We start from the raw sequence: 16014 nt of genomic DNA on the forward strand, positions 1-16014 counted from the left end.
TGAAATAAGATGGGGTGAAACTGCAACACAGGTGCAAATTATTAAGAACCTGGATTAAAAAAATAGCTGCCACAGTCAAGAGGAAATACTGAATCTGATGGAAGAACTCTTAAGAAGGATTTAGTGACTATATATTAACAGGAGTGAAGGAAGACCAACACAGCAAAAACTGGGAACCAGTAGAATTGCACCTCTTCACTAAGGAACAGAAATCTCAAATTGTATTATACTTTATCTTCTCAGGAAAAATTATGAGCCATTCCTCCAAGCCACAGTTTTTTTTTTTTAATATATCTTTAACTGCTTTACATTGTTGTGTTAGTTGCTGCTGTATAACAAAGTCAATCAGCTATATATATACATATATCCCCATATCCCCTCCCTCTTGAGGCCCTCTCCCACCCTCCCTATCCCACCCCTCTAGGTCATCACAAAGCACTGAGCTGATCGCCCTGTGCTATGCAGCAGCTAAATGCCAAAGTACACATCCAGTCTACTGCAAACTTACTTTCATGCAGCTCACTGTGAACTCACTAAACAGTGTTATGCTATCATTAGTCTATAGAGCTTAACATTCCTAATCTCAAAATCTCAGTATTCTTACTTCATTTGTACTCATGTTTTCCCTACATAACTGCTACAGGCATGGTTCTGACCAACAAAGAGGAACTGGCTAATAAAGTTAAAAGGGTACTTTGAGAACAAGGCCATTCTATTAGAGCATTCTTGATAATAAGAAGAGAAGTTTTATCAGACACATTGGCAGATTTTTAAAGAATATTTTTAAAGGCTTTTTAAAAGTAGTTGGTAGTAAAATTTTAAAATGCAAAGCAACATAAAAAAGAACAGAACAACAACAACAAAAAACAGAGAAAATGAGGTGGCAAAAAAACCATGGCAACTGTGACTGGAATATTATTACTATAAACCAATGTAAATAAATGGGTTGAATTTCCATTTATTAAGCAGTATTTTAGTTAAGTACTAAAAGACACTTAGTTCATAAGATAAATTCAGCTACGTGCTTTCTATGTGAGATATACTTAATAAAATAAACCCAAATTATATTTCTGCAGGGGCATACTAAAAAGAACTTGGGTTAAAAGTCAAGGACAGGCAATGAAATATTAGTCAAACATAAAATAATATCAAGACTAACATCAAAAAAAGCAGAATTGAAGGGAAAAAATAGTGAATGAAGGAAGAGTCATATAATATTAATAAGGGACATAATACAAAGAAAGATATTATAGTTATAAACTCAATATATTAGTACAGCATTATGTGTAACAAAAATAGAGACATAAGAAGTTGATCTAAATAAGAATAGGAGGTATTAATATTCCTTTTCAGTCACTGAGAAATAAAACAGGTAAAAAGTAAATAAAGTGATCTGCATAATATAACCAGACTGAGTTAGCAGAAAAATCAATAAACAGAAGTTACATCTTTTTGTTAAATGCCTAGAGAAGCATGTGGTACCAGCATAAGAATGGAAAGAACAACAAAACAGAATATAATGACTGGAAATAGAATATAACATACGAAATAAGCTGGCATATTACGAAGGCAGCAATTCCAATCAGTGAGGAAAGAATACTTATTGCCTGCTGTTTCTTTTTTCTTTTGGGGGGGTGGGGTAGGTAGAATTAGACTAGATCTTTACCACAGAAATATCAAAATAAATGCCAGATAGATCAAGAAGTTAAAAGTCAAAAGAAAATGGAAATATAAAAGAACTAGAGGGTAATATAGGAGAATATTTATTCAATCCAGTGCCATAAAACGAAGGGAAAAAAACATAAATGAACCAAAAATTTAACATCTATGTCAGACAAGAAGGTAATTATATGAAGAGTTTTAAAAAGAATATCAATTTAAAAAAAAAGGTAAACACACCAAATTCCAAAAGGCAATATAGTTTCACTATTTCTAAATGTACCTAGGATTTCCCTGGTGGTCCAGTGGTTAGGACTTGGCGCTTTCACTGCAGGGGCTCAGGCTCGATCCCTGGTTGGGGAACTAAGACCCCACAAGCCGAGTGGCGTGGACAAAAAAAAAAAAGAGTAAGCTAAAATATAAACTAAAAAAGGGCAAGAATTCTTAAACCACCTGAACTAATGCTAAGACAAAGAATACCCAAAATCAACCTATCACATTCTTGGTCATGTATTTTAAAAAGTAGGGCTGTTTGAAGATTTATTCTTTTAAAATTTGAACCATTTCCTCTTAAATTTTGTTCATGTTCTGAATGATCAATTTCTGAACTGAAAGAATTCAAATAAATTATTTCTTCATAAAAGGTGAGAGAACAAGAGTTTAAAGTGAACTGAAGACAGACTTCTGCTTGTGGACAGATTGAGCAGTCATACTTTCCCCTATACCTCTCCATTAAAGTATAGCTAAAACCCTGGACGATAAAACAAACACAGGAAGACACTGAAAGGTGGCAGATTAACTAGGGACCAGAGGACTAAAGGAAAGACACAGCTGTGAGTCCATGGGCTTTTTTTTTACCTCATTTATCCCAGACTGGTTATTGGAGAAGCCAGCAACCTAGAAACACCAATGGATACAAACTAAAAAAGCTCCTACAAAGGCCTGCTCTCTTGAGCCAAAGGATCAGGAAAGGGACAGCTAGCCAGTGTGCCACCTTCTCTTTTAGACAATCACCATTCTACTCCACCCAAACACCAGAGAGAAAGCACATGCCCCACCCCAACCAGCAAAGGCTGGGTGGGGAACCTAGACTTCTACCTTCTGGAGGCTGTCCAATCCTTTCACTGCAGGGGTATCAGAGAAAACCAGATGTTAAGCTAGGGCATTCATCTATACCAGGCAGTATAAAAATCACTCCCCACCCCCAGTGGGGAGTGTCGGTGGAGATCACAAGAAAGCCTGGACTTATACTGCTACCAGGCAGTAGTAAAGAAACCCCACCTCCCTCTCTGCTAGAGTGGGACCAGAGGAGGCCTAGTGGAGAATCAGAACTTTCATCACCACCCAGCTATACTGAGGCCCTGCAGTGCCAGAAGAGGCCACTGAGGGAACCTGAGTTCCCACCCCTGTACAGTGGTAATAAGGAACCCCTCCCCCACCCTACATGTCAAAGGAGACCAAGCTGGGGACCTGGACTTCTAATGCTACCTGCCAGAAATGAGGTGGTGCCCCTCTACCCCGCTGAAGCCGTGTTAGAGGACTCCACTTATTACAGAAAATTTAAGTAAGATCTAGAGTCTCATAATACCCAAAATGCCCAGGTTTCAAATGAAAATCACTCATCATGACGAGAAGCAGGAGAATCTCAACTTAAATGGGAAAATACAATCAATAGATACCAACATCAAGATGACATGGATATCAGAATTATCCAGCAAGGATTTTAAAGCAGTCATCATAAAAATCCTCAATTAGCAATTACAAACATGCTTGTAAACACATGAAAAATTAGAAAGTCTCAGCAAAGAATTAGAAGATATAAAAAAGAAACAAATGAAAATTTTAGAACTAAAATATATAATAACAAAAATGAAAACCTGATGGATGGGCTAGCTCAACAGCAGAATGAGGACAGAGGGAAGATTCAGTGAATCAAAATATGCAACAGTAGAAATTACACAATATGAACAACAGAGAGAAACTAAACTGGAAGATAAATGAACAGAACCTCAGGAATCTGTGGGACTAAAAAAATCTAACATTTGTGTCAGTGGAGTCCTAGAAAGACAGAAGAGGGTAGGGCTGAAAAGTGTTTGAAAAAATAATGACTGGAAACTTCCCAAAATTGGCAAGAGATATAAACCCACAGATTCAAGAAGCTGAACAAATTCTAAACTAAAGTATAAACGCAAAGAAAGCCATACCAAGGCACATCATAATTAAACTTCTGAAAATAAAGACAAAGATCATTTCATCTTGAAATGATCAAGGGGTAAAACAATTCAAATGGCTGTAGATTTCGCATAAGAAACCAGGGATGTCACAAGACAGTGGCACAACAGTTTCCAAGTACTGAAAGAACTGTCAATGAATAATTCTATAGCCGGTGAAAATATCCTTCAGGAATGAAGAGGAAATAAGACATTCTCAGATGAAGGAAAACTAAGAGAATTTGTTACCACAGACCTACCCTAAATGAATGGCTAAAACAAAAAGAAAGTAACAAAAGAAGGAACTTTGGAACATTAGGAGAAAGAACACTGGAAAGAGCAAAAATGGGTTAAACACAATATAATAGATTTCCCTTATTCTCTTGAGTTTTCTCGATCGTTTAAAGCAGCAGTCCCCAACCTTTTTGGCACCAGGGACCGGTTTCATGGAAGACAATTTTTCCATGGGTGGCGGGGATGGCTCAGGCGGTAATGTGAGCGATGGGGAGCGATGGGGAGTGATGGGGAGCGATGGGGAGCGGCAGATGAAGCTTCGCTCACTCGCCCGCCACTCACCTCCTGCTTTGCAGCCCGGTTCCTAACAGGCCACGGACCAGTACTGGTCTGCAGCCTGGGGGTTGGGGACCCCTGGTTTAAAGGTTAAAACAAATACTATAACACTTTGATATGGATCTCAATTATGAAGAGGAAGTATTAAAGATAATTATATTATAAATGGGAAGGACAGTGAGATAGATAAAGTTTCTACTCCTCACTTGATCTGGTAAAATGAAGAATAAGTCACATGCTATGGGAGTTCACAGAGTGACCCATGACACCAGCTGTTCCAGCAAAGCCCATGGGTTAATTCGAATAATGGCAGATCTCATTCTTCTAGAAGGCCAGACTAGGGCAAGAGCTGACTCTCAGGTTTTAGGCTACCCACCAGAAGGTACAAGGAACATTTCCAGATCAGGAGCTCTAGTGGCACTAGGCTGAACTTGAACCTTGTCCCTGGGGATTCAATATCCTCATCTTTCAAAAACTACTAAGAGTTCAACTCAATAATCTCAAAGGATCCTTTCAGTCTCAGCCTACAATTCTTTTAAACTTACACAATTATCTATCTTATGTCAGAAAATAAACCACTATAAAAAATTCAGCACAAATTCCTCTTTAGAAACTGTTTGTCAAAGTCTAGAAATCAATATAGTAAAATCTATACATGTAGATTATAGCCAAATGTCCATTAAAACTTGGTAATAAGACTGTATTCTTAAAGTTAAAATATAATTTAACTTATATAAGACACATGTGAAAGTCCTTTAAGAGCCAGAATGGCTTCCAGACATCCAGCAAAATAAAACTCTAAGGCATCTAATGAGACACTAATGAGACAACAGATAATAATCCTATATCTAAAAAGCTTTTAAAATCAGAAGTTTGTTATCTTAAATAAACACATATTGAATTCAATACACACGTATTAAGCACTAGGTACCAGGAGTGCAAAAGTAATCCCCTTCCAAAAGGCATATAGCCCCTGACCCTGAATTAGTTACAATCTAGGACAAAGACACAGAAACAAGTTATTTGATTCTAACATGGTAAATGATATGCACAGGGTGCTTATGGGAACACAGAGGAACAACTAGCCTGAACAAAGACGAAGGCAAGGCTTTCTGGAGGAGTACCTAATTTGAATTAGAAACAGTGAGACAATGAGTAAAAAGAAGCCTGTTGGTAAAGGCAGTCTTTAAACTAGCAAGTGGGGGGTGGGAGAAACACCATGAAAAAAGGTATAGAGGATTGAAAAAGCATGATTTGTATAAGGAACTACAAGTCTATTATTTCAGTATTTATAAAGGGAAAAAAGGGGAGGTCAAGAAAGAGGTCAATTAAGAGGCCAGACGAGGATACCACATTATAACAGAGGGCCTCCATGGTCAACAACAGCACAACAGAAAAAGTTTTTAAAAATCAAGAAAACAATTATTCGCTCATAAGCACTATACAAAACCAGTTGCATTGTTTGCCCTTATTATAAAGAAAAATACTTGGGCCAAACCCAACTAGAAGCCAGAGGGTAACAGAGCTTGCTAATGTAGTTCATACAGGTCAACTTCCTGGGTAAAAAGCAGAATGGAGAAACGGTGACAAGTGGGGCTGGAGGACAAGTGGGATAAACCTAGAAGAATCCCTTAATCACTGTGTGACCTTCAGTGAATTATTGAACCTTTCTGGGCTTCGGTACTCTCATAAACAAAATTAGGAAATTTTACTAGAATAGTTCTTAAATGCTTTTCCACCCTAAAAACTCTAGGCTAAACACAGAATTTCTTTAAAAAGATTAGAAAAGATTATGGAAGAAAGACTAGAAAGAAATATTGGTTAAATTATCCAAAAACCAGAAATCAGATACATTTGGATTTACTTTATCATCATCAGATTTTGTACTATTTGTCCCACTTTTTCTGTTATTTCCCCTCCCTGCTTCTTTCTTGACTTCTTTAGGGCTGAATAATTTAGACAGTCAATACAATAACAAAAGCAATACATCCTTGATTTATGTGTTTAAAATTCCTTTGAAGTGCGGACAATATTTCAAAATAAATGTTTCAACTAAGTAACTTTTGTAAAGTAATATGTGCACATAACACAAAACCCAAAAGGCTCAAAGAGAGCCTTCAGCAAAAAGTAAGTCTCCATCCCACTCCTGTCAGCCATATAGTTACCTTCTCTGGAGGCAGTTTCTTGCTTATTTTTCTAGAGCTACTCCACGATAAGCATTGACATATGTATATATACATATATGTGTGTGTAGACGTGTGTATTTTGCCAATCACTCCCCTCGATGGACCTCAAATTGCTTGTTTATATTTATGTTGTTTCCAATCTTTTGCCGTTACATTGTTTTATGAAGACTTTTACACATGTTATTTCATACATGGTTAAATTTCTCTGTAGAGTAAATTTCTAGAAAAGTAATTGTTGGGTCAAAGAATATACGGTGTTTTATTCTAGACAGATATTGCTAAATCGCCTTCCATGGAAATTAAGTTAAATTTTCGTAACAATAAACCTTACATTTAAGAGCCTGCTTCTTATATCCCTCAACAATACCTTTTTTAAAAACGGTACCTTGGAAAAATCACTTTTTATAACTATGTTTTTAATCCTTTTGTCACTTAACAAAAAGAATTATTTTCCAAATATCAAGTTTTGTTAACGTGTACACTTATCATAGCTTAGAGGTCTAAGCCAGTTCTGCTGGGAAAGTAAAGACTCACAAATACTTATTAAAAATATTAAATTATTTCTATTTGCATTTAATGTCAAAGCAGATTAAAAAAAAAAAACCTCCTGACACTCTGGATACAAAGTCAAGTTGTAGAGGGACACTGACACTCTTCATTTAAGTCATCTTGTAACCAGTATTTATAACATGTGATCTTCACAAGGAGTTCAGGAATCTTGCATTTATGTATCTTATAGAGCAAAAAGTCAAAGAAGAAATGCTGGGTCAAGGAATAATACATCAGGAAGAAAAACATAAGAAACAGTAATAATGGAAACGAGAACTCATATCTGAAATGAGAACCCTATGGAAGTTTAGTTTTAACACAACTTCAGGAGGAAAGAATTGACAACAAAAATTAAAAAGGGGGGCGGAGAGAAGATTGAACTTGGAAAACAAAAAAAAAAAATGAGAGAAAAAGAACATACAGGAGAAGAATGGTGTGTGTGTCTGTAGGTCTCTCTCTAAATCAATCCATATTTCTTGGGAGGTTTTCATCTTTAGAAATCAGTTAATGAAAAAAAATAAAAAAATCAGTTAATGAAACTCAATTCTGGTCAATGTCAGAAAGCTAAAAGGTGTAAAGAAAATATCCTCCCCTTAGAGACACAAGCACTGACCTGTAAAAGTTGTGTTGCAGTAGCTCTCTGCTCAGGATTCTTCACTAGGCACTTTTTAACAAAATCGGTGAAATCATCAGACCAAAGTTCTGGCTTCCTGAATGTTGGTGGTGGGTTTGTGGGAATCATAAAAATAGCCTGGTAAAAATGAAGTATCCAAAAGACACGGTAAGAATCACAATAACACACCAAATAAACAAATCTCTTTATCTATCTTTTTATCAGACTCTAAATGTGAAAAACAAATTTAAGCTGTTCTAGCATTTCCAGTAAAATTGCAATTCAGGAAGCAAGCCCATCTGCTACTAATGTAATCACTTCCTATTAAATTTCCTCTATTTGAGTTGCAGCTCATTGAGCACATCATTCTTTATTTTATCATTTTTAATCAGTCTCCAAAGTAGACTGCATTTCTAACCCTTTTACCAAACTAAGGACATTCTCTGGTTAAACAGATATATCCCCCAATTTTGCTATTGCATGCCAGATTTGCTTCCCATTTCAGGTTTTTAGTACTGCTGTTCAGAATGCCTAGCAGCAGTCTAGCTTGCTTCTGCAATCCAGAATACTTAAGTATAAATATAATTACTGCTGTGATTTGAAATAATACTTGACAGAGGCAAGACTTTTATTTCTCTTTCTAAATATATGAGTCAGGATTCCGAATGAGAAGTTTTAAAGGTAATATATCACTTTATCACTAATGATTTAATTTGGTATTAATAACAGTACTAATGATAATACATTCAGAGAGTTCAAAATTCAAAAACTTTACAAAGTTTCTGTGTCATCTTGTCTTCATAGCTACCCAGTCACCTTTTTTTGACCGAGAGAATTAATCCCTAATGTTGTTAAGAAATCATTGTATGTAATGAACTAACTTCTCTCCTGGGCTCTAGAATAGTTCCTGATAAAACACCATCACTAAAATATCATTTTCTTTGAAAAGATATGAAAACAATAATAAAGTTAAAACAAATGTATCATGCACTCAACAAATATTAGCTATCATCATTTTCATTTCCACATAATGTTATAAAAAGACAAGAGACAAACAGCAATGACAAAAATTTTATAAAGTAAAATGAACTCAATCATATTATAACTAACTGTAGTTTAATAGGTAAGTTTAATTACACAATCAACACTACAGGTGACATGAGGAAAAAAATGGCTTTTTGGCAATCAATTAATATATGCATACACAGTATACAGACATGGGCCTCTCAAAGATGTATTCAGGGGTGAAGCATCCAAAAAACCCCTTTCTAGACTTTAGTATTCTCTGACTTTCCAGAAGAGAGGTGTCTGTCTCTGTTCTAGCTCAGTTTTTCACCTGGTTGCTGGTCCTCTTTTCTTCATGCAAATTTCATGTACCTGAACTTATGTCCCTTCTCCTTAATGCATAAAGAAAATAAAGACGGCAATACTACAAACCACAGAAATACTTAGAAACTAAGTGTTTTACCATTGAAAGAAACTCATCATAGCTATGTTTAAAACTTCTGTTCGTATATGGAGAAAATACCAAAACTGTAGACAAAGTAATAAAGATAATATATTCTTGGGGATACCAAGTTTAATGTATTCCTTTGGTATAATAAAACTGTTCTACTCTCCACTGAATTTTTACTAACTGTTCAAAAGCCATTCACAAGTATCACAGAATTTTTATAGCAAAAGACACATGAGAGATCATTTAGCTCAATCTTCTCATTTAACAGAAAAGGAATCAAAAGTCCAGAAAGGCTAAGTGACTTAAAATTTCAGACTAGCAAGGTATTCTAATGTTTCTACTATGTTTCAGGAAGGTGAGGTACAGAACAAAGAGGGTTACTCTATCTAAACAAGCAGTTAATAAGAGGACAGAGAGATGAGAGATGATGGTTCTGTTTTCAATGTATACATCTTCCCTGGTCCTCCTCTTTTACTTCCAAGTGAAGAAAGCATAAGCAAGTTTTAAGCCTTTAAGACAAGACAGTGACAGGAAAGATCTTAAAACCTATTATGGTCACAGCAGTGACACTAAAGTTGAAGCTCATTCAATGAAATACGAATGAGGGAAAGACTATTCAGTGGAGAAAATACAGTCTTTTCAACATATGGTGCTGGGAAGACTAGATATATTCACATACAATAAAAATGAATTTGGACTCTTACTTAGACCATATACAAAAATTAACTCAAATCAACAACCTAACAGTAAGAGCTAAAACTATAAAACCCTTAGAAGAAAACATAGGGGGAAAGCTTCATGACACTGAATATGGTAATGATTTCTTGGATATGACACCAAAAATCAAGGCAACAAAAGAAAAAATAAATTGGGCTTCATCAAAATTTAACAGTTTCAGGCATCAAAGGATATTATCAACAAAGTAAAGGGGCAACCCACGACAGACGGAAGGGCTGAACAAAATGTGGTGTTTATATTGTAGATACACATACAATGGAATATTATTAAACCTTAAAAAGGAAGAAAAATTTGACACATGCTATAGCATAAACTTGAAGACTTCATGCTGACTGAAATAAGCCAGTTGCACAAGGACAAATATTGCATGATTCTTCTTATGGTGAGGTTCCTAGAGCAGTCAAGTTCATAGAGACAGAGAGTAGAATGGTGGTTGCCAGGGATTGTGAGAAAGGGGGAAGTGGGGAGTTAGCATTCAACAGGCACAGAATTTCAGCTGGGGAAGATGAAAAGGCTCTGGAGAGGGATGGTTGGTGATGGTTGTACGGCAATGAGAATGTACTTGATTTTATGGAACTGTATACCTAAAAAATGGTTAAAAGGGTTAATTTTATGTTTTGTATATTTTACCACAATAAAAAAAATGAAGGAGGGAAAATATAAAGCACTAATCAAGTTCAGGAATATTAGTTGAATGCCTGCTACACACAAAGCATGGTATTAGACATTATATGGAGTTCAAAGATGCAGCAGGAAATACCGTCATTAACCTTTAGAAACTTCTAACCTAGTCTGGTAATGAAAGAACAGTAAAAGATTTAAAGAATAGTACAATAATAAAAGAAATGATATAAGGCATCAAGGAGAGAGGTCATTCCCCTTAGAAGAAATAGCATAAGGAAAAGAGAGAGAGTGAAATAAAGCTATTGGCAGGAGCAGAGAACGAGCTGACTATCTTATAAGGGACTAAGAAATGATAAGATTAGAAGGGGGAATGAACGATATGGAGTTTGGTCATCAAGAAAGTGCACAACTGAAAGAAGTCCTTTTTTCTGATGTGTGTGTGTGCATGTGTGTGTCTTATGTTTTTGCCTTTAATCAGAGTTTGTTTATGACCTAAGAAAAGGATTAACAAAAAACAAACAAACCTGGAGATACTCTAAATATGGAATAGAAAAGGCACTTAGGGGCTAGTGTAGATGTCCCAGGATGAGCAATAAAAAGTTTAAACTAGGATGGTATCTACAGGAATGAAACAGAAGAAATAAGGTATGAGACACTAGAAAAGAAGAACCGAGAGTACATGCTAACAACATTGTTTGGGGGGCTAGAGAAAAGGAAAAACAAAAGCTTACTCCGGAATTCAAGAAATAAAAAATAGACACATTAATTGCACAGCATTCAGGTATTCTAACAGTTTACTACATCATTCTTCTGAGAGCCCTCAGAATATGCAGCAGTTTACTACAATGTGTTATCACTGGTTTCTAACTTGGAAAGTGAGCCAAAGGATCTTCTGTGGACAAAGCAATGAATATTCAATATCCAAATCTGCTGATTCTAGGGTAAGAGTTAATCTCTTTATTAGTGTACTCATCTTCTTTGAAAAAGAGAAAATCCTTTAATAGAACATTCATATACATCTTACATCATATTACACGTATGACACCTAAGGTAGTCCTTCAAAAGCAGTGTAGCCAGTTTTATGACACAATAAGCATCTACCAAAATACAAGTATGTACCAAGTATTTTCTGTGTGTTCCTAGGTTCTATTAAAGAAACAGCAAACTGATAGGCCACAAGCTAGATAGCATCAGTGGCTACCTTTTGTTCAGGCAACATCTAGCTCATACTCCCACAAGGTAAAAATCTGCTGGAATGGGAGATCAGCTCGTGCTTTGTGACCACCTAGAGGGGTGGGATAGGGAGGGTGGGAGGGAGGGAGACGCAAGAGGGAAGAGATATGGGAACATATGTATATGTATAACTGATTCACTTTGTTATAAAGCAGAAACTAACACACCATTGTAAAGCAATCATACTCCAATAAAGATGTAAAAAAAAAAAAAAAAATCTGCTGGAATCAAGCTGATAAGAGGAGGCCTATTGATGTATGCTCTCCCTTCTACATGGGCCCCATCTAGCCTGGCTCAATTATCTACTTTAGCTGATGGTTCCCATTACATATAACTTTGTGTTACAGATTCTAAAATAAGACACATATCTTGGGCCCACAAAGCTCACAGTCAAATGGGGGGGGGTGGGCGGGGGAGGAGGGAGGCAAGGAGGACTAACACATATGAAACAAACAGCAAAATATGGAGTGCTAGAAAATAAAATTCTTCTCTAAATAACCTAATTAAGCTCAGCTCCATAGCTGAAACAGAACATAATCCGGCTTTAAGGATGGGCAAAATGGGGTTAATATCAGCTGTGGCAAAAGGCACACAAAAACACCTTCTGCCTCAAATTAAAGAATAGAAGTAAATTTGAACTCTCATCTCTGCACAATAGTTCAAAGCACCTACATAAGCCCCTATACAGACTGACCTCAAACTGCAGGTAGATGATACGAGATTGTCTAGGTAAATGTTGTTCATCTGCACTTCTGTTAAATTGATGGATAACAACTCAGTGGTTTATGACCTTGAAGCTAATGCTCTCCTTTGAACTTTGAGCCAATGACTTGCAGTCTTATCTTCAGATAATCTTAACATATAAGGCTCACCTTAGCAGTAGCTATTAGAAACCCAAGGATAAAAAGCTTAACTCTAATGCTTATTTACCCAGTACTATCATAAAGTGATCCTAAAATGTTCACATTCTATTCCCAAACAAATACTGAACTGCATACAGTTCAAACAAATAAGTCTTAATATACGGTCTACCAAAATATAGAGACTCTAAAAATCTCCAGGAAAACCACTATACCTTTTATTTCCTTTTATTTTTTTTTTAAGGTTAGATAATCAGTAACAAACTGACAGATTTTTCTCACAGGCTTTACTTTGTTCAACTAATTTAACCTAATCATGAAGCAGAGAGGATTCTCTTGAGAATCTCCAGGCTTTGTATGAGTTGATTAGGTAATAGGCCCCTGCTGTAGAAAGTTTTGGCATTCGGTGTCTAGCCTTAAACTAACAATTCACGCCCTTCCTTGACACCAACCAAATCGCATGGACACACATTACAGCCATAAAATTTATCTTATCTCTAACACGGTTTTGATTGAAGAATGTTAGTACAATAAATGATATGATTATCTTTGTGTTTGTTTCTACACAATGTGTTGCTTAACTATATATTGAACCTCTGATTAAGTTTTAAAAAGAACTTCCCTGATCACAAGCAGTCTTAAGAAGCCAAGAAATATGAGCCCCTCAAAATAACGAATTATCATCATTCCTGGAATTTCATGCCTTAGACTTCAGGAGCACCCAGAAGATATGAAAAGAGCTGGAGCTGAGAAACAACAAAGCCTGAACTTTATAATCTCAATAGAGTGAGTCAACACATATATCTGAAGGTAGCTGGATTTGTGAATGTACAGAAGCAATGGACATGCTAGGATAACAAAGGAACCTGTGCCACTATTCAAGAACCTCAGGTACATGAGCAAAAGGTTATCTTCATAACAAACAAATGAGATAAAGGATGAGAGAGCACTTTATAAAACTGCAAGGAACTAAAAACAAATATAGCTGTTTCCTGATAGTGAACATAATATAGAGGTAGCAAGCTACTAAGTCAAAGTATATCATTCCTAGAAAGGATACATAGTAATAATATTTTTAAAAGACTATTACAAATAAGGTAGTGAACAGTACAATGGAATGAACCCTACGCTGGACTTAGGTCAGAAACATAGGCTTGAGTTCTAAATCACACCCTCTGACTGTGTGGTCTCAGTTTTTTCATATAAATGAGGTGGTTGAACTAGATATTTTTCAGATTCCTTTTTGGGTCTGAAAGACTCTGGCACTCTATAACTGCCTAGCAATCTAGGAGTTAAATCCTAGCTAGACAAGTATTCAACTGCTGGTTAAAAAGAAGATGGAGGTGGAAGAGGACAGTGAGGGATAAAAAAGGCCTACTAGATGTTAATATAAAAATAGAAATCTAAGTTTTTATCACCACTCCCTTAAAAGCAACTTTAAATAGACAGAGGTTTGAAGACAATATGAAAATCTAGAGTGACCCTTGCTCTTAGGGTGCAGCTTCTACAGTAAGCCCGGGGTTAAAGTATTGCCAGCATGACCTCACAATTCACTCCAGCTCCAGTTGCAGGAATTTCAGTAATCATTAATCTGGCCCATAAAGGCCAATTTGCCTGCCGAGGACCCAAATTAAGGGAAGGGATGTAGCTGGTGCCCTGGCAGTCCAGGGTGAATAAGAGAACCAACTCTAGAGGTCTGAGCCAGCTCTAGATGGCACTTGGCTACCGTAACACCACCATTATAAGTAGCCATCTGACCTCTTTTACTTCTCTAAGCCTGTTTCCACATTTTAAAAATGGGAATAATAATAACAGAACAATAAGAAATACCTCACAGAGCTGACCTGAAGTTTAAATGGGTTAACACATGTAAAATACTTAGAATAGCACCTGTCACATTATAAATGCACAATAATGTTAGCTTTATTAATCCAATTCTACCACTGAGGGTCACTTAACTAGTTTATTCAAGATCACACAGCTAGTAAAGTAGCTGTCAAAACTAGAAATCAGATCTATCTGGCTCCTTACCTACTTCACACTATCTCCATGTTTCTATTAAATTTCTGCCACAGATAATTCTATTATAAGGTAAAGGCTCTGTAACACATATTCAGTCTCCAGAAAAGAAAATGCAAAGCTATTTATATAAAAACGATTATAGTTCACTTTCTGTAATTGTGGTAAGATGCAAATAAAAAATACCAAACAATTAAGAAATGGCTAAGTAAATTACTATATATCAACAAAATGGGGTAACATATTGTCATTAAAATGGAAAATGCATAAATTACAAAACCACAAAGAAATGTACTATTAAAAGAAAAGTGAATTTACAATAGCCAAGATATGGATGCAACCTAAACGTCCATTGACAGATAAATGGATAAAGAAGACGTGATATACACACACACACACACACACACACACACATATACACAATATGGAATACTACTCAGCCATAAAAAATGAAATAATGCCATTTGCAGCAAAATGGATGGACCTAGAGATTATCATACTAAGTCAAGTCAGAAAGAGAAAGACAAATACCGTATGATATCACTTATATGTGGAATCTAAAATATGACAGAAATGAACTCATCCACAAAACACAAAGAGACTCACAGACATAGAGAACAGACTTGTGGTTGCCAAGGGGGATGGGGGGTGAGGGAGGGATGGACTGGAAGTTTGGGATTAGCAGATGCAAACTAGTATATATAGGATTTATAAACAAGGTCCTACTATATAGCATAGGGAACTATATTCACTATCCTTAATAAACCATAATGGAAAAGAAAAAAGAATAAAATGGAAAGATATTCACAATAAAAAAAAGAAAAGTCAAAATAAGAAAATAAAACAACAGTACATAATGATTGCCTTCACATAAAAATGACAAGTACACAGCAATAAACATTGAAAGATGGTACAGAATCTCGAAAATTCAAAATATCAATTCACTGTCTACAAGACTGCATAAGATTCCTTTAAAATGTTTTATTATAAAGGCCACTATATATTCAACTTTTAAATATTATAATTATTACTGAACAAAGGCTTCATTTAAAACCACTGCTTAAGTTATCACCTATTTCAGTCTGCCTCTACAACCACCTCTCACAGAAGCACAATTTAAATTCCAATACCTCTGACTGCTTCCAGTTCAATCTTAATTGTCTTTCAAGGTTGAAATATAATATTCCTTTAATATAATTCAAAAATATCCATAAAACATGGCTACAGAAGAAATCAAAAGTGAACAGGGGCCAAAACTTAAGGAACTTTATAATTCCACCCTCTCTCAGATCTCCCA

General features: G+C 35.9%; 1 protein-coding gene across 4 annotated transcripts in view; it reads right to left on the bottom strand.

Moving 5' to 3' along the window:
• STK3 (serine/threonine kinase 3) overlaps positions 1-16014 on the bottom strand; it is a 314180-nt gene that overhangs the window by 127065 nt on the left and 171101 nt on the right. For all 4 annotated transcript variants that reach the window (XR_012327279.1, XM_033842676.2, XM_019925072.3 and 1 more), the window contains one exon: positions 7788-7925. Coding sequence is in view for 3 of the 4 variants with exons in the window: in XM_033842676.2 (XP_033698567.1) it covers positions 7788-7925 (138 nt within the window). In the remaining variant the exon portion in view is untranslated. The remainder of the gene's footprint in view (positions 1-7787; positions 7926-16014) is intronic.

Source organism: Tursiops truncatus, chromosome 17 (genome assembly GCF_011762595.2).
Source record: "Tursiops truncatus isolate mTurTru1 chromosome 17, mTurTru1.mat.Y, whole genome shotgun sequence".
NCBI lineage: Eukaryota > Metazoa > Chordata > Mammalia > Artiodactyla > Delphinidae > Tursiops > Tursiops truncatus.